This window comes from Chamaea fasciata, unplaced genomic scaffold (genome assembly GCF_029207755.1).
Source record: "Chamaea fasciata isolate MVZ Bird 193981 ecotype frontalis unplaced genomic scaffold, bChaFas1.0.hap1 SCAF_2, whole genome shotgun sequence".
Classification (NCBI taxonomy): Eukaryota; Metazoa; Chordata; class Aves; order Passeriformes; family Sylviidae; genus Chamaea; species Chamaea fasciata.
Genome location: NW_027094087.1, coordinates 37,931,532 through 37,953,134, shown reverse-complemented (window position 1 = coordinate 37,953,134; position 21,603 = coordinate 37,931,532). Strand labels below are relative to the sequence as shown.

At 42.4% G+C, this 21,603-nt stretch overlaps 1 protein-coding gene across 5 annotated transcripts in view; it reads left to right on the top strand.

Annotated features, from left to right (window-relative positions):
- Positions 1 to 21,603, top strand: part of MTMR2 (myotubularin related protein 2) — a 63,091-nt gene that overhangs the window by 13,842 nt on the left and 27,646 nt on the right. For 3 of the 5 annotated variants that reach the window (XM_066175716.1, XM_066175719.1, XM_066175717.1), the window contains exon 2: positions 7,964 to 8,069. In XM_066175716.1, coding sequence (XP_066031813.1) covers positions 7,964 to 8,069 — 106 coding nt within the window. Of the gene's footprint in view, positions 1 to 3,401; positions 3,462 to 7,963; positions 8,070 to 15,781; positions 16,085 to 21,603 lie in introns of those variants that run through there. The other 2 variants (XM_066175720.1, XM_066175718.1) reach the window with 2 other exon arrangements.

Genomic DNA, 21,603 nt, shown 5'->3' with positions numbered 1-21,603 from the left:
CATCAAAAGATGGTACTAGGTGCTCAGAGGGGTAAGGCTGCATCTTACATTTGCTATAGGTAGTTTCCTGTGGCATTTGTTGCCTAAGTAGAATTAGTCTGTTTTGACTTTTTGTTTTGCTGTGAAGAATTAAGATCCAGTCACTGCTCACTGGAGATACCACTGCCAGTGAGAATCTGTCTGTCAGTGAAATCTCTTTGGGAAAGGTTTGCCTGTTATAATGGGCACACGTGGTGCCAATCACTGTGGGATTCCTGTCCTGGGAGGGGTGGTGTTAAAATGCTAAAACCAAATTTACACCAGCAGAGCCTGTTCTGGCCACATGGCAGAGTGGAAGCCAGCACAGAGTGCCCAGCTCCTGCTGCAGGGCCCTGGTTCTGGCAAGATTCCAGCTGAGCCTTCAAGTGCTTGCCTGGAGAGGGGTGTATGGGGGACTTCTGAGGACCCTTAGGAGTATGTGTGTAAACTTAGGTAAGGACTGTGGAAAACAGCACAGATCCACAGAGAGCTGCTGCAAATGGGAGAGTCTGATGTGGGCAACAGCTGGGTGTCCCAGGCCAGTTCAGCCAGTACTGGCTAGGACAGAGTCATATTCATGGGGAACAAGTGCCAGCTTGTCTCCCTCTGCTCTGATGTGACCCAGGAGGTTTTTCAGTATTACCTTTTCCTTCTCTTGGAGAAACAGGAGTGTTGCAAGTACTGAGGAGGGAGTGTTGTCAGTCTGAGTTTGGGACGTGAGCGGGGAGCACTCACTACTTCTGCAGCATTATACTTGTTAGAGAACTGCCCAAGTGCTTCTGTTCATGGCCCTGCTTTAAATTCAGATCAATTGGACCCAGCTCTCTTGGCATCCAAAGCTTCCAAATTAAATAGTATTTGACACTTGTCATCGTTAATTTGTGGTTTTCACCTTGATTAATTTTTAGGAATGTATATAATGAGAAACTTTTTAAAAAAAAAACAACAGGAAGAGAGGAAATGGAAATTTGCCCTCTGCAGTGTTTTTCTCATTTATGACCTCTGTGTCTGAAACTGTATTGCTCAGTGGTGCATTTTGTCACCTGTTTGCTGTGTCAGTTCAGTGACTGTTAAAACAAAATATTCTGTTTGATACAGAAGAAATGGTGTGAGCAGCTCATGCCAATTAGTGTCTGAGTAATTGGCACATCTTTGTGAGAAATGAAGCAGCTGCTTGTTGTACTGACAGGGAAAGAATATTCATAAGGAAGGTGCTGGAAAGGTGGCTTTATCATCACTGACTGCTGATTTTGGTTGTGTTATTTATAGGAAAGAGCCAGGTTAGTATTTTAAGACATTGGTACAAAAAATAGGTGTCCTCAAGCCCTGTGCATGTACTGCAACTCAAAGTGGGCATATTTTCCAGAGACATGTTTCCCTTCTGTTCCATGAATTTTTTTGTAGTGTTTTGAGCGTTAAATTCATGTGCCTATTCTTGCTCCTGGATTAAGGAGGGGAACTTTACAGATCAGAACTTAAGCTTTACTTCTTCCTTTTTATGGTCTCTGGGGTTTTGTTTATTTTGGTTTGGTTGTTTATTTGTTTGTTTTTAGACAGTATCTTATTTTGAAGCAAGACAAAGGTCTCTTTTAACTTTCCAGTCTGAACAAGTGTCATAGAACCATAGAATGGTTGGGTTGAAAGGGACCGTAAAGATCATTTAGTTACAACCCCCCTACCATGGGCAGAGACATCTTCTAGTAGACCAGGTTGCTCAGGGCCCCATCGAACCTGGCCTTGAACACTTCCAGGAATGTGACATCCACAACTTCTCTGGGCAGCCTGTGCCAGTATCTCATCACCCTCATCGTACCCAGTCCCTTTCTGCATAGGATTTACTTGTTTTTGGAAAGGTATATAGAATTTATGTTCTTGTTGATCAGAAGTAGAGTGACTATAGGTATACTTTATGTTTTTGCTGAATAAAACCAGGCACGCTTCTAAGAGCTTGCTCAGAAATGACCATTCTCAGTAATTACAGGCCAGATCATAGCTCCTATTCATTTTGTGACTTTTGTCTAAGATTTTGCCAGAAATTGTTGTTAGGTTTTAAGTGATACATGAAATTGGTTGTTGTGAGTTGCTTCTTGAGTCGCACGACCTAAGAGAAGAGGTTGTATGGAGTGGTCATCCTTAGGCCTGATGCTCACAGAAAGCTTTTCATAGAGATCTAGTAGGAGCTTTTCTTGCCTCCGGAGTGTGGAGACAGCAAAGTAAAATGTCCTGGGTTTGGAGTATGGAGAATGTTGTATTAAGTTCCCGACAACAGGGGTAAGGATACAGGTAGGAGAGCTCAGTCCAGCAGAAATGGTGCATTTGTCTGCATCAGGTTAAAGCTTCAGGGCTTCATGGTTTGATTCTGGCAGTTTCTTTGTATCTCTGTGCTTATCTTCTACCTGACTTGGGTTCACTGTCATGCTCGGGTCCTCGCAAAGTCACATCCCCCTCTTCAGAAGCTTGTACTTGGGCTTTCTACTTCTAGGGAAAACTGTTGTTTCTCTAGGCTAGGACAGAAAGAACTTCATAGTCAAACTCTTAGTGTAACAGTTGCCAAAACAAATGGCAACTATGAGTTTTGTTTCTCTTCCTGGCTTTCTTATACATCACATTTTTTACATTGCAGGGAGATTGTCTTGTGTCACTAATGGCAAATGCCATTTAATGATACTTTTGGAAGTGGCTTAAGACTTTACCACTAGTTTTACCCGAAATATTTCCTCTGCATGTTCATAGTTTAACAGGTCAAGTTTGTGCATCACAGACACTTGTGTTTGCAGTTTCTTTCCATCTTTGTTGATGGTTTAAGCTCAGCACGCTGGCATACCTTCAGTTCTCTTACGTGTGCAGTAATACCTTTCAATTGCCTGAACAGGAACCACCGGAGGGAATCTGTCGGAGTCTGAATTATGTTTGAAAACCACCTGGCATATTGTGGGATAGTCCTAATAATGACAATGAACACTTTATCAGTTGAGTCACTGTACTTGGTTTCCAGTGTAATACTCTTATTAGCTGCATTTATGTATTCCATATAGCCAAAGGGTTACTACTGCATGCAGACATTGTATAAGACCATTGTGCCCACAGCTCGCGTTTGGACTCATTTATCATAAAATCTGGCTATAAAGAAAAACATTTAAATAATAAAAATAATTACCAAGATGAAAGACACAGATCAGTGTTAGTTGCATCCTAGACCTGTTTCCTGCTTCTGTGTGGGGTAGGAATGAGGAGAGGAGTAAATTGGGATGGCAGTTGCAGGAGTAAGCTGTTTTCCCTGAAGGTGCTTCTGACCTGTTGAAGAGGTCTCTTTTTGTTCTTAACACAGACATCCATCAACAAGGACAATGAAAAGCTGCCTGGGCCTGAAGCATGGGGAAGAGAAAAGCTCCAGGAGATCCTTGGTCTTCCCTGGTTCTTCACAGGAGCTCACTTATTTTCCTGTAGGCAGAGCTCAAAGTATTTTGTGAATCTGAGTATATGTTGTTTCCCAGAACCTTAATGAGGTTCAGAGGCAGTACCGTACTTTTGCATGTTTAAGTAGTATTGCAGCTAGCAGTGACTGGCACAGCTCTTGTGATTTTTAACCCTGGCTGAGATCTGTCCAAACCTACCTGTGTTCTCAGATGTTTGTCAGGTCTCCCCCCCCCAGCCCAGCACTTACATGTGCCCATTGTGCCCTGGCCATCCCTCAGGTCTGCTCTGTGTTGCCTTACTGTTGAAATGCAGCTGTTGGGGGTTTGTCCCTGTGAGAACAGAATGTCCTCAGTGGGGTCCTCAGCACGTTAAACTGGTGCCAGACATACTCGTCAGGCTGCCAAAAGTACTGCACGAGACAGCTTTAACTTTACATTGGCAGAAGCTGGGATAATGTGCAGAAGCTGTGACAGAAGCACGAGTGAATGATTTGCCTGAGATGATGCAGAAGGGCTGGTGGCAAAGCATGGAGGGAGCTCTGGTGTCCTCACTCGGAGTTTGCGTGCCGGTCCCAGGATGCTCTCCTGCTCTCCCCCACCCAAAGGCATATGAAACTGTGTGGTTTGAGGATCTTTGCTGTTGTATTGGCAGCAAAGGGGAGCTAAGATTGACTAAACCACTGAAACTAATAAACTTCTCATGTGCATGTGGGGACATCAGATTAATTAGTTTGCTAAGCAGTCGAGCTGGAGCTGTGCATCTGCCTGACGATGATAAGAAGAGGGAGCTGCAAACCAGTGGCCTTTCTGTTGTCTGCTCCTTCCTTCCATCTCAGCTCCCTGGAAATGGCAGATGAGGAGAACAGAGGTAGCAAGCCAAACATATGCAACCTAAGCATACTGTGCTGAGCTGCATAATCCAGGGATATTGTTCACTGTGTCTGCAGGCGTTGCTTCCCAAAAGCTCCCACTGCTGTCACTGGAGGGAGGCTTCACTCGTGGTTTCTGCAGGAGCACAGGGACATTGGTGTGAGGAGCTTTTGAAAATCCACTTCTAAAATGCTGATGCTTTCCTTCTTTAACAGCCACTTGAAGCCAAGCCTGATCAACAAACCTGAAACACTTTAAGAGCTCAGACATGCTGTGGATTATGGTTCTCCCTCCTTTTCCTTTTCCCCTGCATAATGCTGTTTGTCCCTTAGTTTGGCAACGTGAAATTAGTTAACAATTTTATAAAAATCTTTGGCCTACAATGATTAGGTAATCACTGCCTGTGTATTAAGCAGTCACTGGGAATATACCTGGGCAAACAAGTTGTGTCAGCAGAAAAACTGGTGAAATTTTGATCCATTTGTTAGTACTCTCCCTCCCTGGGAGCTGTTCAGAGCAGGTTAGACAGACAGCTCTTGGGAGCTGTTTGTGTCCAGCTTGTCCTAGGTTTGAGGCAGAGAGACTAGCGTGCTTCACTAAACCTGTCCAGTCTTTCCAACTCCCTTTTCTATCTCTAAAGGACGTTAAATTTTTGATGCAAATGCTTCTACCAGTAGGTTACTGTGATTTTGCAGCAGTTGCTTGGTTGAGTAAACTGACCTGCATGGGGTACAGGGCCAGGTCAGCTGCTAGTGTGCCCTGCCTTAGGTACTTAGACCTGTGCTAAAGGATTTGTAAACTCAGCAGAGTTGCTGACCTTTGAAATGCATTTAAATACACGAAAGTGTGGGCCCTGAAAGGCCCTGGCTTCTGAAGGCTTACCCTGAGCCTCTGGCTCCCCCGGCTGGAGCCAGTGTGGGAGAAGGCACAGTGGAGACTCAGGGACAGAAGTCAGGCTTGTCACCCAACGATAAAGGCATCTACAGTATCTGCTTGCTCTTCATTGATAACTTTAAGTACCTTTGAGTAGCTTAAAGTACACTGTAAGTACCATCTCCTTAAATGTTGCTGTATAGTAAACGGGTGCTGCCCTGTGGAATGATTAAATTGTTTCTTCTTTTTTTCTGCTTTTAAAAATCAAGTTAATTAAATGGGTGCAAACACAAGGGTGAACACTTGGAAAATGAAGACTGGCCGTGCAGAAACCAGGCTGAAAGAAGTTTCAAGGGAACACATAAGGGGTCTGAACTCGTTTAAGTAAAGTAATGTAAAAATGTGGTTTAGTGCTAAGCCTAATTTAGCATGCCTGCAGGCTGCTGTGCGCAAAGTGTTCTCAGCCTTCCGCATCATCTCCAGATACAGATTCCTTCCCTGTGTGCCGCATCTGATGATTTATATAGCCATGTAATGAATCCAATCAGCCTTGTTACCCAACAGAAGACTCTCTTCATGTTTATTAATAGTTTACTGCATCGTCAGATCAGCAGATTGAACTGTGCATCCCATGATGCCCGTCCAGCACAACAGAGATGGCAGCAGTGTGCAGTCTGGGTTGAGAGGAGGCTGGAATGTGTGCAGCCCGTCAGCACCAGCAGACACTTTATATCAATTTTGTTGTAATGTGAAACTATACACAAATACATTGCTTATATGAGGCCTTTTCATTCACAAGAATGGGAGGTTTTGCAGATTCAGTTCTTGCTGTCTTAGTGTAAGGTAATTTTCTGCCTGAACAGGGACTGTAGGGTGGCTGTGTCATGAGTTGTATGCACAAGTGCCACCGACCATCCAGAATTATGTGAGTTTACCTGGCAACACTGCAGGAGTTGAGCAGGTTGGAAAGCTGAGTAATTAGCTATTGAACCTTGTACAAGAAGTGCATTCAGTGGAACTGTGCTAATCGATTGGCACACCAGTATCATTTATTTTAAATAACTTTTTACTGTTCCTAAAGGTTCCATTTTGAAGTTTCTACTTCATGGGATGAAAGAGGTGCCAGTGCCAGTGCTCTTTAATTCTTGAACAGACACGACTAACTCCCAGCAAGAGCCCAATTTTTCTGTAGTCGTTTTTGTTTTTAATACTCCGTGTGCAATACTTTGCTAAACTCTGAAGAAGAGAAGCAAAAATGGAACATTTTGGCCTTTTGGTGGCTGTTTATCAGCGGCAAAACAGTTTTCAGACAATTACCAAATCTCCAGGCCCTTTGGAAGCTCAGATACAGCTATTTCTAGGTTGTCACATGTCTAATTAATATAAGTAGTAACAGTAATACTCCTGCTGGTATTCTGCTTCGGCCAAGGCTAAGTTTCCAAGTCTGATAGCTGGTCCTTAGGAGTGTCTTTACACCCCGCTGCAACCTTTCTGGGGTCAATAAGAGTGTGGGGATTTATTGGCACAGGTAGCACTTATTGCTGTACAGTGACTTCAGGGAGTAACATTGTATCACGTAGGATCTTTCTTTACAGCCATCTGGGGTTTTAAAAGCCTTAGTATCAAAAGCTAATTTTAAGCAACTAGGATTCTGTGAGAGGTTGCAGCATAAAAATGCTGCAATACATAAGCTTATTTTAATTGTTTACAGCTATATTAGGAAAACCGTGCAGAAAAGGAAAATTTTTGTTTTGCTTTGTTATTTAGTGAATCACATTTTATATCACCAGAGACGTATGCTGGAAGAGTCTTTTTCATTCTGTTTAGCTTTGTATGTACATATCCTTGAAGAAGAAGAAAAGTTGTGTGTGGTGAAAAGAGTTTTAATTCTGAATTTCTTCCACCGCTGTACAGCTGCGGTTGGAGCTGTGCTGGCATGCGTTCAGGAGTCTGTCTGTTTTCATCCCCTTGCAGCGCACTAATATCTCCCATCTGAAGGGCTGAAATGGAGGCCCTTAGTTTCTGTAATTTAGGATTTGATCCAGTGCTAAGGAAACTTCCCCATCCAACCATCCAGGAGCCAGTCTGACAGTCACTCTCTCACCACCTGAGCTGGGACCAAAGTCCCTTTGCGGCTACACACCCCACACTCACAGACAGACCAGGTTTCTGTGCTGTCTCGGCCCCAGATTTCCACAGCAGAGTCTTAGACATCCCAGTCCTTCAAATAATTTAATCATGGTACAATAACTAATTAGCAAAATAGCAGCTTGAGCTAGTGTCTTCAAGGAGGGACCCCAAACAAAGGAAGCCCTGGGCTTTGATACCCTGACAATCTAAATGCAGGAAGGTCTGGGGTCATTGGCCCCTGCTGTGTCTCTGTGTCTGATCACCTGGCTGGGCCACAGGTCCCCAGGCCCTTGGCTGTGCAGAGGGTTGGCAATTCTGGCCTCTTGGCTCGGGCTCTCACCACGCACAGCTCAACCTGCAGCTGCTCACCCAGCTTCAGGCTCTGAGTGTGTTCCTCAGCACAAGCTGGTGGCTGTGCTAATGTTGGCTCAGTCTGAGCTGAGTTTCAGTAATGAGTTGCGTACACTTCGGTGATCCCTGGTAATGGCAAGTAGACCAGGTTCTCATGAAGCACTGCAGAGGGCTGAATAACTGAGAGTGGAAAGGGTAAGAATAGTGAAAAATGCCTGATATGATTGTGAGTGAGTGGCTGGACTTGACAGCTTTTGAACTTTCTTGAGCACAGTTTTGATATACTCTCGTGTTTCTCTTTATAGTGCTTCCACATCGCAGTCGGACCATTCCACTCACACCAAATCTGCTTCTGCTTTGTCATCTGACTCCATCTCCACCTCAGCAGACAACTTCTCTCCAGATTTAAGGGTATGTATGTTTTGTCTTAAAAACGAAAAAAATATAAAAATGTTACCTTCTTCAGAGAACATCTTGCTTCTGTGAGTTGGCTGTGGTAAAAAAAAGTCACCTTTCAGTAATGACAAAATATATTTAGTCAAATTACTGAAAGGACCTGAAGTCAAACAGGTGAAATTGAAGTGTAATCTCTACTATGTGATGTCCTTCTTTATAAAGTTGTTTAATCTTGAAAAAGCTGATTCTGCAATTCTTACTTAGAGTTGGATTTTCAAAGCTGCTCCATTTTCTTTTAGGTGCTGTAATTAAGTGAAATCATCAACCTGTCAGTTGTATATACTTTTTCTTCCTGTTATGTGTATACACACACACACACACACACACACACACACACACACACACACACACGTGTTCTGTCTTGAGAGCTTCTGCTTGTTTGTAAACACTGAGTCCTTGGAAGTACCTTTTTTCAGAGAAAGATTGCAATCTCCAAGCTGATAAAAATAATCTTCTGTCAAAATGAATTTCTCTGACATAAAGAAGGTCCAAACAGGGCTCTTTTAAGTCTGCTATTAGATTAGTTAATTATAAATTCAGAGTTCTAGTTCGGTGTCAGGAGTTTTGAAAGCTATCTGTATGTTCCTCTTATGAAACACAGGGGTATGTTGATATATCTTAGCTTTAAGAAAAAGAAGTCCCTAAGTATAAAACTTTGGTACTGGTACTTTCTAGTAACAACTTGAGCATTTATCAGCTGTGGTTGAGAATCTTTGTAAAATGTAAACAGAGTAAAATTGCATAAAAAATCTCTGAGTACAAAGCTAATTCCTTTGACAGCCATGATGATTTTTCATTCCGTGAGTGTTGTCTCAGTCATCCATAATTAATAACAGAGTCCACCTGTTTTTAAGTGACAAGAATATGAATGTTTCTTTCTAAAGGCAGCTTATTAGCCAATTTTAAGGTAAGATTTGGGAATTAATCAATAGTTTATGTGCATACTATGATAGTTTTCACCTTTTGCCTGTGGATACTAAAGGTTATCTTCTGAGCACGCCTGGGTATGGAAATTTGTAATACGTCTGAATTTTTTTCCCTGTGAAGTTAGGGTGTTCAGTGCCTCTAACATATAGAAAACATCATTTTTAGGCTGAGGCTAAGTGGCTTATTGATATGAATAAGATTGCAAATTCTGCTACAGCTTTAACTGTATAATATATTATATATATAATATTATAAAAAAACACCTTATTTTCTTATTTAATTTTTTACTGGGGTTTGCACATGTGGAATTCCTTTTTCAGTTTTGATGTGCAACCCGTCTTCTCACAGTTTTTGTGACATTTGAGGACTACCTTTAGAAGCAGGATAACAAGCCAATGTTTCCTTTTTAGAATTGAAGTTGTCTTTCTCTTCCAGTGGTTGAGGTGGCTCAACATGTTTTCTTTGCAATGCTCCTTGTGTCTTGTGACTCTTTCCTCCCTTTTGTCACCTTCCCTGTGTGAACTATAAGCTGTCTGGGCTGGGATTCCCGCTCTCCTCAGCTTGTCTGGTTTCCCATTCAAGAGTGCCACTGTACTCACTAGCAATCAAAAGCAGTGTCCACAGAGGGATGTTCACTTAGCTGCATGAGGGATTTTTTTCAAGCAGAAGATGCCTGTGTGTTCCTGGAGGCCATTAGGAGCCCATAATTTCGTACTGTGCCACAGTTCCTGTAATATGCAGGAGTGATTTCTTCACAGCCTGCCTGCTTTTTTTATTTCTATGCAATTTAAAGTTCTGCCTTGGTTGGAACAAATGCTGCTCCTCTTTCATTTTAGTGTTTAATGAGAGATGGTAAAACAGAGGATTACTTATTTACAAAATGTCACTGCAGGCTGAGTGAGCATCTGCTTCTGCTGGCAAAAGGCTTCTTGCTCTTCACCTGCATCAACTCTGTGTGAGCACAATTTGGCACGTGTCTTCTGTGCTTCACCTAAATCTTACTCTTGCAGAGTGGCTGCAGTGCAGCAGTGTGTAGGTGTAAAGCTGGGTCATTCCTTTACACTCTAGTGGCTGCTTGTCAGTGGTAGGCAGACCTGGAGAAAACGCATTCCCATGCTCCTACTTTTATTAGAGTACAGGGAGAAAGGGACAGTTTTCACTGCTACAGGTTGACTTATTTCTCCTACAGGAACTCATGGATTCATCATTTCACTCCTCATTCCTGAGAGTGTCTTATGCTGGAGGGCAGTTCTTGGGGGTCAGATGATCTCTGCCTGTGTACAACCTCTCGTGTTGGTATTGCCAGTGCAACTGCAGACTCACCATCTGTCCTCAAATCATCACTGTCAGTGCTGATGTGTTACTGTTGGCTCCCTAGGCTTCCTCTTGCAGCCTGGTACCAGCTCCCAAAAGGAATAGTAATTATGAGTGGTGGTCAGCTAATGCTGATTTCTTTCAGGTCTTAAATCAAGGACAATGGATGTTCTTTCCCATGGTTTTGTCATTCTTTGTCTGGTTTTCTTCGAATTGACCTCTGTCATTTGACAGTTCCACAAGTTTTGAAAGTCAGTTATATGAGAGATTTTTCTAAGGTCCAGATTGTTTTTGCTATTTTCTTTGAACTTTCTGAGATGTGGCCTTGCCTTGGATATTGCAGATGAGGCAGTACCAGTTACTGATACAGTGGCATGAGCATGTTCTGTGCTCTTGCTCTTCCCTTACAAGCCTGAGCGTCTTGTGCAGCTTTCATTGGCACAAGACAGCATGAACTCCCAAGTGTTACCAGGTACTGAGATTTGAGCTAAGCATCTCATTACTGTGGGACAAAAAGAGGTCCCACTGTTCCTGAAAGAATGTAAGAGAACAAGCCCTGAAGAGGGAACTGATGCATTTTGTGGTAACTCTGTGATATGAGTGGCAAGTACCTGGGCTGTGCAGTGTTCTCACAGGAAGGTGTTGCATCAGTCAGCTTTGAGAGGTTGAAAATAAGCTTTTCAGGATTTTGAAGTGGATATGTCAGTTATGGGATTATGATTATCTTGTTGTGTGTTTAAATTTTTGCTGCTAGAGTGAATTGCTACGTGGATTCATCATCACTCCTACCTCTATTTGGTCTCTGCCTCTGCATGTGCATTGGCTCAAATTTAGGAATTAAATTTCTTTGACAATGGAAAAACACTCTGTGATAGCTACAATTATCACTTTCTTTTTTTGTGGGGAATTTTTAGAAGAATAGTAGGCGTCCATTGGGAGGAGAGAACCAGGGGAAGGACCCACCTAATTTCTTGCAGTCTGTGCCTGCAGTTTTCTTTTGGAGTGCAATTAACACTCTGTGTGTGTGCGCACATGTGGGTAATGAGGTAAATGAGAGAACCACTGGGGATTCCTACCGAATGCGTGTGCAGTATTTTTCCTAAATCTTTCTCCAAAGTATTTAATAATAACCTTTATGAAGGTTTGGGTTTGGTTTTTTTTTTTTTTAATGTATATTGAGCATGTTAGTATCTGGAACTGAGATTAAGTTGCCTTTCCAGTAGAAAGTTTACAGAATTTTCACTTCATAAACTAACTCTAAATAACTTCTGGCTGCTTCAGTTAGTTTCATAGGGAAAAAAAAGAATAAAAAACTAACAAACCAAAACCCCAACAGAAAAACAACAAAGCGGTCTTAGGTTCTCCTTCCACCCCCTTCCTGATCTCAAATCCGAAGCTGTTTAGAAATGATTTAGAGTATATACTCTTGGAGGGATTTTTTAGCAAATACACTGCCATATGTTTTAACATAAGTTATAGATCAGGCAAGAACTGGATTGAAGTAGTTGGAAGTGAAAATGGAGTTGGAAATCCATAGATACTTTGTAATTTGGGTTGAGATGTTAAAAACACCTTAGATCCAACTTTGCCAAAGCGATTGGAGTGTATAAAGAGCTGTTACAGATCTGGGAGGTTGGTAGTTAATAAAATACAGTGAGTTTCTTACTCCTAAATCCTGTAAGCAGTATTTTCTCCTGTGCCTATGAGATGTGTCTGTGCATTTTGTAGTACTTAAGTCTTCTTGCTGATGCTCTATCTTTTATCAGTAGGGATTTTCATTTTTAGGTAGCTCTTGCTTTGTAGGATAATGCCTGAAGTTTACCATGTTTGAAGCTTTGGAGTAGCTCTTATAAAAGGGTTGGATCCTGTTCATTTGCAGTTGAGAAGCTGTGGATGTGGCCAGCAGAGCCTGCTGCCACTTCCCTTAAGAACAGTACCTTTGCCTGATAATTTGTTAAGGCCTATTGTGTTTGCTTTTGGATTGTATGCAACAAAAGCTTAAACCAAAGGATGGAAACTCATATGTTGTTTTCTTTATATTGCTTCTTATACCTAGAAAGAAGAAAACTACCACAGATCTGTATGTCACCTGCTTAGCTGGACAGCCTTCAGAAAAAGTTGTTCAAATATTTGTTGTTAGCCCTGCTGTTATGACCACTAAACCATTCTCCCCTTTCAGGGCGACAGTAAGATTCACAATTCCTGATACTCCTTTGAAGTCCAGACAAAATACTGTACAGGCATATGACCCATCCTTCATGACTGTTCACTGCATAGTGATTTTCTTCTTTAATATGTGAAGAATTGGTGGATTTACAGTAAGTTTATGGATGAGATGCAAGAATATTATTGTAGCATTCCCAGGATTTGAAGGTTAGAAATGGGAAGAAACAGAGCGGTTTGTATAACCTTAATTTCTTATCTATTACGTGTATGGTCAGAGACTGTAGACAAGCCCATGTGGTTTATTTTGTAAGATACATAACTGGTGCATGACAAAAGGTATATGAAGGAGTATTTCCTTCCAAGACAGTAAATGGATACTGTTGCTGTCTCCTTAGGTTTCCTGAATTAAATCTGTTTGGGCAAGCCTGCATTCAAGCTAGCCAACCACAATTCCTTTGTGCTTAATAGAAGGGCATAGATCATTTATGATCTGATCTATCTCAGCTTTAAGGATATGCCCATGTTAGGTGAGAATGTTGTGAGCTGATCTAGAGAAGTCCTTGGTGCAGATGTTGGGAACATACTTTCAGGGGCAGCAAGTGATTTCTGTGGATCCCAGCTTTAACTGGGCTTGAGTAAAGGTGTACTTTTATCTGTTTTGAGAACCTAATGTGTTTCTCTTCTGACTGTGGAGAGAGTGCAGAGTAATATCTCCAGATACAGACTTCTAAAATGGAGGTGAATCCTGTCCCTCAGGTAATACTGGGCAGGATTAATTGAAATGCCAGTCACTGACTTTGTCACCTTTGTCTTGCCTTATTCTAGCTTTAGTGCAAAGTAGCTTAGACTAGTTTTATGTAGAACACATATATTGTTAGTAGAAAAACATATTGAAGAAAGATGCGTTTCCCCCCGCCCCTCCATCCTTTGCTGTAAATCACTAAAACTAGCCTCAGTGAGCTTTTCCATTACTATCTCCCTGCCAATGCAGGAAGTGTGTAAGGCTTTGGTTATGTGTAACACATGTCCAACAAGAGCTGGGTTTAGAGAGTGACATAACGTTTTAAACTCTAAGCACTCATTTAAGCAATGTTTTTCAGTTTTGATTTTAAGGGACTTTTCAGTCAGTGAGTGATGCTGGCTTGGAAGCACTAAATCATGACAAAACCTCTGCCTAAGCTTCTCCATGGTAGTTGAAGAGTTTCTGCCCTGCCAGTCAGCTCTGTGATAATATATGGAGATAAATATTCCTGTTTCACACTAGCTCTTGACTCTTTGCATAGGACTGCCTGTAAGCAGCCTCGTTCATAGCAAATACAAAGATGTTTTCTGTGTTGGGAGCTTTCCTTCCCTGTGCGCTGGACTGTGACTGCTATTAAGTTACAGACTGTATTGCACAAGGCACCAGATGGTGAGGATAATTGACCTGTGGTCACAAAACACTTGGCTAGATGTGAGCTGGTGATGCAGCAGTGAAATTGAATAAACCGTTCATCTTTTTACTGTCACTGTATGAAGACTTGACCATATATTTCTCTGCATCGTTTGGTTCTGTTCTCACATGGAGGTGCACTTCACGTTTTTGTGTGTCTGCACAGGAGTAGAATCTCTGCGGGCAGAAGTGGCCTTTACCTGACCTGCCAGTAGTATTTCCATGGGTCCCTTTGAACATAGGGGGGAAGTCCAAGGGCCAGATCCAAGAACAGGCAGTGCTTTATGCTATCAAAGGTGTCAAACAGAGGGACTTAAAGAGCAGCAGAAGAGAAGTAAGGAAGTCTTACAGGGAAACATGTTTGAACTATCTTGAAATTCTGATTTTGACCATACAAATTGCATGTGTGTGCCTGGGGGAAATGGGCTTCCTTTCTTTGGAGCATTAAGCTGTTGATGAACAAAGGCACAAAGGACTGGTTCTGGAGAATGAATGATGCTCTTGTCCATAAGCGTGGTCATACCAGGACAGCCCTGTCAGTGACTGGAATTTAGCCCCTGCCATTGCCACATTTTTCGAGGACTCCAGTTTCTAGTAAATGCTGCATATTTCATAAGAATTGTAGTAATTTTCATTTTATAATATCCCAAGAGATGGAAAATCTTGGTCCCCTCCTTGCACCTCTCCCCAGTAAGTCCTTTTCTGCACCTCCCCCTTTCAAGGAAAACCCACAGAGTAGCCAACCTCTGGGCTGAAAAATACTGATTTCATGCAAATTAGGTAGGGGAAAAAGCCAGATGCAGTCGGTTTTCTGTCTCCTTTACATGGAAATAATACTCCCTAAGTACTCATCTAGTTAGAAAAGAGCAGAGACAGCAAACATTGCTAATTTTTCTTATGTAGAGGTACCTAAATGCTTGAATATGAAGTAACGCACAGTGAAAGAAATCTCTGGAAGCATTTATGATTGCCATCTATTAGGAATGGAAAGCTAAGGAGAATGAGCAAATGGCCTTCATATGTTCTCAAAAATATTTTCATCTCTTCCTAATCAACTGCTATATTTCTCCTAGCCACAAAGTGCAAGAATTTTCTTTTTGTTGAGTAAAACCAGGTAAGAGGTGGCTTCTCCCCCTGCCCCCTGTTAGTCACAGTTTTGTAAACTGAAGGACAGATCAGGCAGGAATGAACAAGCATGGTATTTAAAGGGAGTACATGGATTTGTGATTGCATGCAGTGCCTGCCAAGATTTGATTTTCTGTAGATGTTTTTGCACGGAATGAGACATCTTTGTTCCCCTATGTATGATTGATTGCTCATCGTAAATATATAATTATCTGTATCAAAATCCAAAGTGAAATTCTTAGTAATGGAGGCAGTATTCTGTGACTTATTTTAGTTGGTAGTTATAATTCTGAGTTATAACTCTGGTTTTGGTCAGAGTGTTTTTCTGTCACTTAAGACTGTTGATATGAAATTCACTGAACTAGTTTAATGGTTTCCTTGTAAATTTTAATCTTTTAGCATGTAAGTTGTTTGCTAAACAAAATTCAGTAAAAATAAAGGATAGAGTCAAGCTAATGTGCTGTCCAAAGTTTTTGAGCAGCCAATGGAGAACAGGGGCGTTGTGGTTTGAGATGTATGTGGAACCCTTGGCAGTGAAGAAGGTTCTGTATTAAAAAATGTTGGACTTGTCTGAATAGATAATATCTGCAACCTTCTGTGCCAGGGAGCGTTGCTGCGTTGAGTCAATGACGACTTTCTGTCGGAGCCTAATGAGAGAATTGTCTTGAGGCACCAAGCCATACAAACTTGAAGAGACAAGCCAGCCGTGGTTGAACGAGTGACCCTCAACAATGTGTTCCTTTGAGCTTCTGAGCTTTGCCTTATAGTTGTGCAGCGAGGGCCCAGGAGATTCACCAGCCCAGGGAACCCAGAGGGGCTGTTCTTTGTCACTGGACATTCGGGTCTGAGTGGAGAAGAACATCGTGGCAAAAACAAAAAGCAGAAAGCCCCAGGGAAACACTGCATGGTGGCTGCTTCCTCCTGCAGAGTCCCTTTATATTACTTTGGGACTGTATTTCTTTTTTTTAAATAATCTTCAGCTTCCTTTTAAAGATTTTCAAGACTGGTAAGTAAGTAAGTGATTTCTCAAGCACTTCTATGCTTTCTCAAAATATATATGGTAGGTAGAGATCACAGTTTGTGATTTGTATTTTCAGTTGCGTTGGGAAGGCGTAGTTAAAGGGCAGTTGCAGTGTACTTTGTATTTTGTTACTGTCTTTAGAGTAGCGTAATACATGATCTGTTGTCAGAACATTTTTTGATAACTTATGTACTACTTGTATTTTTTCTTTTTAACCAAGCTAGGAGGCTGCCTTTGGCCAAGTGTTCTCTTAGGAGCTGAATGGGCTTGATGTGGTCTTTGGATGGTATATTTGATTCCTTGCGTACTCTTCTGAAATTATCCATGTGTCCATGATGTTTTGTCTTTTCCCCTTTGAACTTTTAATATTCCAAAGAAATGAGACATAAAGCATTTCCCTGCAATTAATATCTTGCAGCTCTGAATGTCTCTAAGATAGTTTTTCAAGCCATATTGTCATAATCCTCAGAAAAGTCCCTGTGCCTCAGTCAGGCAGGAATATTTCTGTTCTTTCCCATAGTCTTTCTGCTGTGGTATTCTTAATGATTTAAAAATAATCAACAAAGTCCATTTACTTGCTCAGTTTATGTTTTATTGCATTTCCAGTAGGATTCTTAGCACACAAATCTTCTCCAAGTACACTTGAAATAGCAGTAAATGGCAGCGGAAATTCTCCTCAAAGTAGTGCAGTGTTTGCAGTCAAGTAAGCATGGCTTCTGTCCTGGTCCTGATGGTTGAGCACTGAGAGGACAGAAGCGCCTTAGCAATAAAGTGCTAGGGAAAATGTGCCCTTTTTCCTGCTGTAAGAAATGTTTCATTTAGAGAAGAAACCTATGCACCTGTGAAAAACTGTCCTAAAGAAGCATACTCGTCTTGTTTCTGCACAGATTTGTGTCAGTTCTGCAGCTGCTGTCAATGTGAGCTGGACAGAATTAGAGCTCTGTGGGGATTTTTTCCTGGCATGAATGGAAAGAGTTTCTCTATCTGTTTTGTTTCAGGCATTTTTACACCATCATTGGAGTAATAATAAATCTTGATGCAGCTGCCATAGTGGCACTGTCCTTCATTGACTGACTGATGGAAACAGCCATTAAAGAGGAAAGGGATGGAGTGGTAGGGCAGTTCAGGGGAAGGAATAGGTGAACATGGTTCGAGACCTCCAAAAGACATTTAAGGCAGAGAAACATTAGTTATGTAAGTGTATATGTTTTGCTATTAATTCACAAACAAAGGTAATAAATGAATCAAGTATGTAAAAGTAATCCTGTGGCTAAGTCTGCAGGAAAGCTGACTTCCCTTATGTGGTTCTTTGTGACAGCAAACAAGAGCCAGCTCTGACACAAAAGCTGTCTTTTATACCTCAGCTAAGACAACCTGTCCTACAAGCTTTGGAGTCATGCCTTTTCAAATTTAATCCATGCAGTATTTGTATCTGACTTGGCTCATTCCCTGCTGCCTCTCTGCACACAGCACATTTGTACTTCTCTGAAGAGCATAGGATATGACTGCTCAGTTGTTTGTGGATGTCCAGGAGATTGGGTTTTGCTATGCTGACCACAGGGAAGGACCAGAATTGGGATTTGCCCTTCCCGATCTACACTGACATTCCTTTTCCCTAGTTCTTAGTGGGAAGAAGGGTACTTATCCTGAAAGGTGCATCTCCTATCCTGCTTTCCACTGACTGGTACAGTGCCTAGGGGGACCAGTGCAGATGTAGATTTCCACTTTAAGGTGGAATGGGTATTCCTGCGGCTTACTGACTACCCTGCCTGCAAAGTGGCAAAAATGGTGATTAAGGAGGGCATTTCATAATTTTCCATTTCTTGAGACAAAGACATTAAAAAAAAAAAAAAAGGAGCAAAGGAAAGTTTGGATGTGTTAAGTACAACCAGAATATTCCCAGGTAGTCCTTTAAATGTAAAGTATCAGAGTGATATTTTCCTATAGGAGATTAAACTTCTCACTTGGCTGTTGAGTTGCAGTGCCGTATTTCACATGTGATTTGAAAAGATAGATTTTTTTAAACTCTACTCATTCTCTCTGTGTTTTTGTACAAGTACGACATGTGCATTCTTGTCCCTGCAGCATCTTTCACCTGTTGCAGCTGACCAGTGCATGCTCATGAGGTAGACAGAGACATATCAAATCTGAGTTCAGGGGCTGCAGAAGCAAGGGGACTTCGTGTGTGTGTGTAATATTTGTCTGTACAGACAGGTTATATATGTTTATGTCAAGGGACCAGTTAAGCGACCACCTTCCTGCTGTAGGAAACATAAAACAGGACTGGGTAGCTGGAACAAAAGCAGTTCCCAGCTTGGAGAGCTTGTCTTCTCAGTAGATGGGGCAGACATGATTTGGGGGGAAGGAGTAATACAGGAGCACAGTGTTCATGCTGTCAGTTTGAACGTGTCGTACCAGTGCTGTGGCTTTATGCACAACAACTCTGTTCAAAATGTGCAAAGTGACTTGGAGTGTGTAGGAGGTTACCAAGGAGAGATTAACTCAGAGGAAAGAAAAAAAAATTACAAAAAGGGTACATTTTAATATTGTCTAAGCCAAAAAAGATTCCTTTTGCTCATTTTTATTGGGATTCAGGATAGAAGAATCTCTGCAGACTTGGGAAAACTGTTACACAACAATTTGGTAACACAAATCTGTCTCCCCTTAAGTTGCGTGATGCCAAACAATCTGACCTTTGTGGGTTTCAGGACTCAAATATTGAGAAGAAATTGAAAAAAGAATAACTGGTAAATGCCTAGGAGAGACCTCAGGTGCTGTCCTCCTGCATCTTTGTTATCAGGAGGCTTGTGCAGTGTCCAGGGGTAAAATTACTCTCTCCCTGGCTGGTTCAAGCTCTTCCCTCTCTCTCGGCTGGGTTTTGCTCGCTTTCACACCCTGAGCTAGTCCTGGCAAAATAATGCAGGTTATGGAAAAACTTCCATTATAAAAGCCATAAAGCGGACCCAGGCATCTTGACTGAACTAGACACTGAAGCAAGGACAGCACTGGCAGGGTGGGTAGGAGGAGGCAGTCCTGGCTTGGCCTCAGCCAGCGCTGGGTGGGGCTGTCAGCCAGGCTGTGCAGCCTCGCTGGTAGGCAAGCGCCATGCCAGGCAGTATAACAGGAAAGCACATCAGTTGTTTTGTTCACGGTCAAAAAGCAAACCCTGACTTTAGAGTGCCATGTACCCTCTCAGGTCCTTCTGGAACAGTGTTCAGTGGTGCACAGACCTCTAAGACCCTGTGCATAGAGTGTGCTTGCAGTTCAGCTCTGTACCACCCCAGGTTGGCTGCAGCTGCTCAGGTTGAGCTGTGTGCATGAATTCTGCATGCCCATCATTTAGGAGAGGGATTTTTGTAGCAGTATGCTGGCTGCTGTGTTTGGAGGCAGTGTGAACATGTGATTGGAGATACTTGCCAAAACTGCAGTACCCTGAATCGCAGCAGTCTTACCTTTTTAGCAGGACCTGAATCTCTTTCCCTGACCCTGTACTCGCAAGCAAAGGAGATGATGATTTCGTCACTCAGATCTGGAGGTTGCCTCAACAAACAGCAGTTTCCTTGTCTTGGGGGCAGTAGTTGGCAGGGCATGAGAGAGCTCTGCATCTTCATCTGGGGGTAACTGTGCTGGAGCTTACACAAGATGGGATTCTGGAGTAGAGAAGTGGTTGTTGAATGTAGCAGTGTGGGTTTGTTCTGCCAAGTTGCTGCTTGAGCAGAGGACAAAGGTAGGTGGTGGCACGAAGTCCTCACACTCTCTGAGCTGAGCTAGGACTTGTGTTTAGGTTCTAAGGTGCTCCCATTCTCAGACTCTTAGAGAGCTGTTTTATCTAGAGGGAGAGCTGCTGACTGGTGGGATGCATACATGATATTACTTGGTAAAAGAAGACAGAAATAAAGGCTGTTCTGGTGTGTAACAGGACTTAATTCCTCCAGAGATCCAGTTACCAAGCATAACATTTTTGTGGGGAAAAGATAATGAAGACCTTCTTCGACTTAGAGGCAAGGCAGAATATTCCATTGGTTTTTGGTCATTGTATCTGTTTCTTAGAGAATCTGTCTTAGTGGCGATTGTGACAGAAAGAGCCGTCTGTGACTGTATGTCATTGCGGTCCTATTCCTAAAAAATAATGATTTTCCCAGCTCTGGATGTGTTCTTCATTGCAGATCTCTTAAGAATTCTTTGGTTTTATTCCCACTGAACAATTTAAAAGGCTGAGGCACACGGAGGTGGCACATTTCAGCTGCAGGCGTGTGTGGTACCTGCCTCAGTAGCATTTATGTATCAGCAGCTGCCGTGCCCCCCCTGCAGCCAGGCTGCCGCAGTCGTGTCCCTGGCTCCCTTCCCTGCTCCCTTGCCTTACTGGTGCTCTTAATTTAATTTTGTAAGGTTTGCAGAGGGCTAAATTTGGGCCCAAGAGTGTTATTTTTAGAGTCTTGAAAATAGGCTAATGTACAAAAAAAGATTTTTCTCACAGTTTAATGAACCATTTTTGGATTTTGAGGGGGAGAGGAGGATTGGCAGTAAGATGGAAGGGCTTTTCATGTCATATCCTTAGTCATATAAGGAGCCAAGGGCCCATTTATGACACTGACGTAATCTCAGAGCTTCTTGTGCATTGTCCCATACCATTCTTTCTCCTTGATCTGTTTCCAAAACTCCTCTTATCCACCCACTTTTTTTATCTGCTGCCAGCCCCTGTCCTTCAGTGGTTCTGCAGGTGTCTTCTCCTGCCTGCTGCCTGCATTTTCAGCCCCACACAGATTGCGTTTCCCTGAATCAATTTTAAGGAGCCATTGGTGGAGGTGGGTTTCAGGAAAATGCCTACCATTCATTTCTTAGTTTCTACCAGGATGGGTTTCAAGTGCCCATGTTCCAACTAGAGACTCATTCAAAATCTAGTGCTGAGCAGACAGTGCACAGACTGGCACAACAGAGAAGTGTTTGTCCTGGGCTTTCTGACCATGTCTGTCTCAGCCTCGTGGGAAAGGAAGACTGTTGTCCAGGGGTTACGTGCTTGCTCTGACTTTGAAATCATCATGGAGTCAGCACTTTGTTACCTGAGATAGGTCTGAGATAGGTACTGTGCTGAAGTCATTTGAGGGATGGTGAAAATGAGTTTAGTCCTCAAGACTGTAGAAAAAAAAAAAAAAAAAAAGAGGGGAGGCAAGGAGGCTGACCTTGAAGTGCTGTGCTTCCAGGAAGCCAGCTGTCTGCTGCCCTGTGTTGAGGTGAGCATGGGTTTGGATTGCTGACCCTTTCCTCTGATCCTGGGGACATTTCAGAGAAGTGTGAGTGAGCAGATGGATTTTATTAGACTTAGAAGAGACACTTTTTAAATTGAAAAAGGCTTTCAACCTTGTCTTTAGAGAAAGGTGTTGACATGGAGGTCCTTGTCTTTCACACTGCTTGCTTATTCCCTCCTTCTCTCCCCCACTTGCAGGACAGGTTTAAAACCCACCTGAGCACTGCCCACCTCTGCCACCTGAGCAGATGTTTCTCAT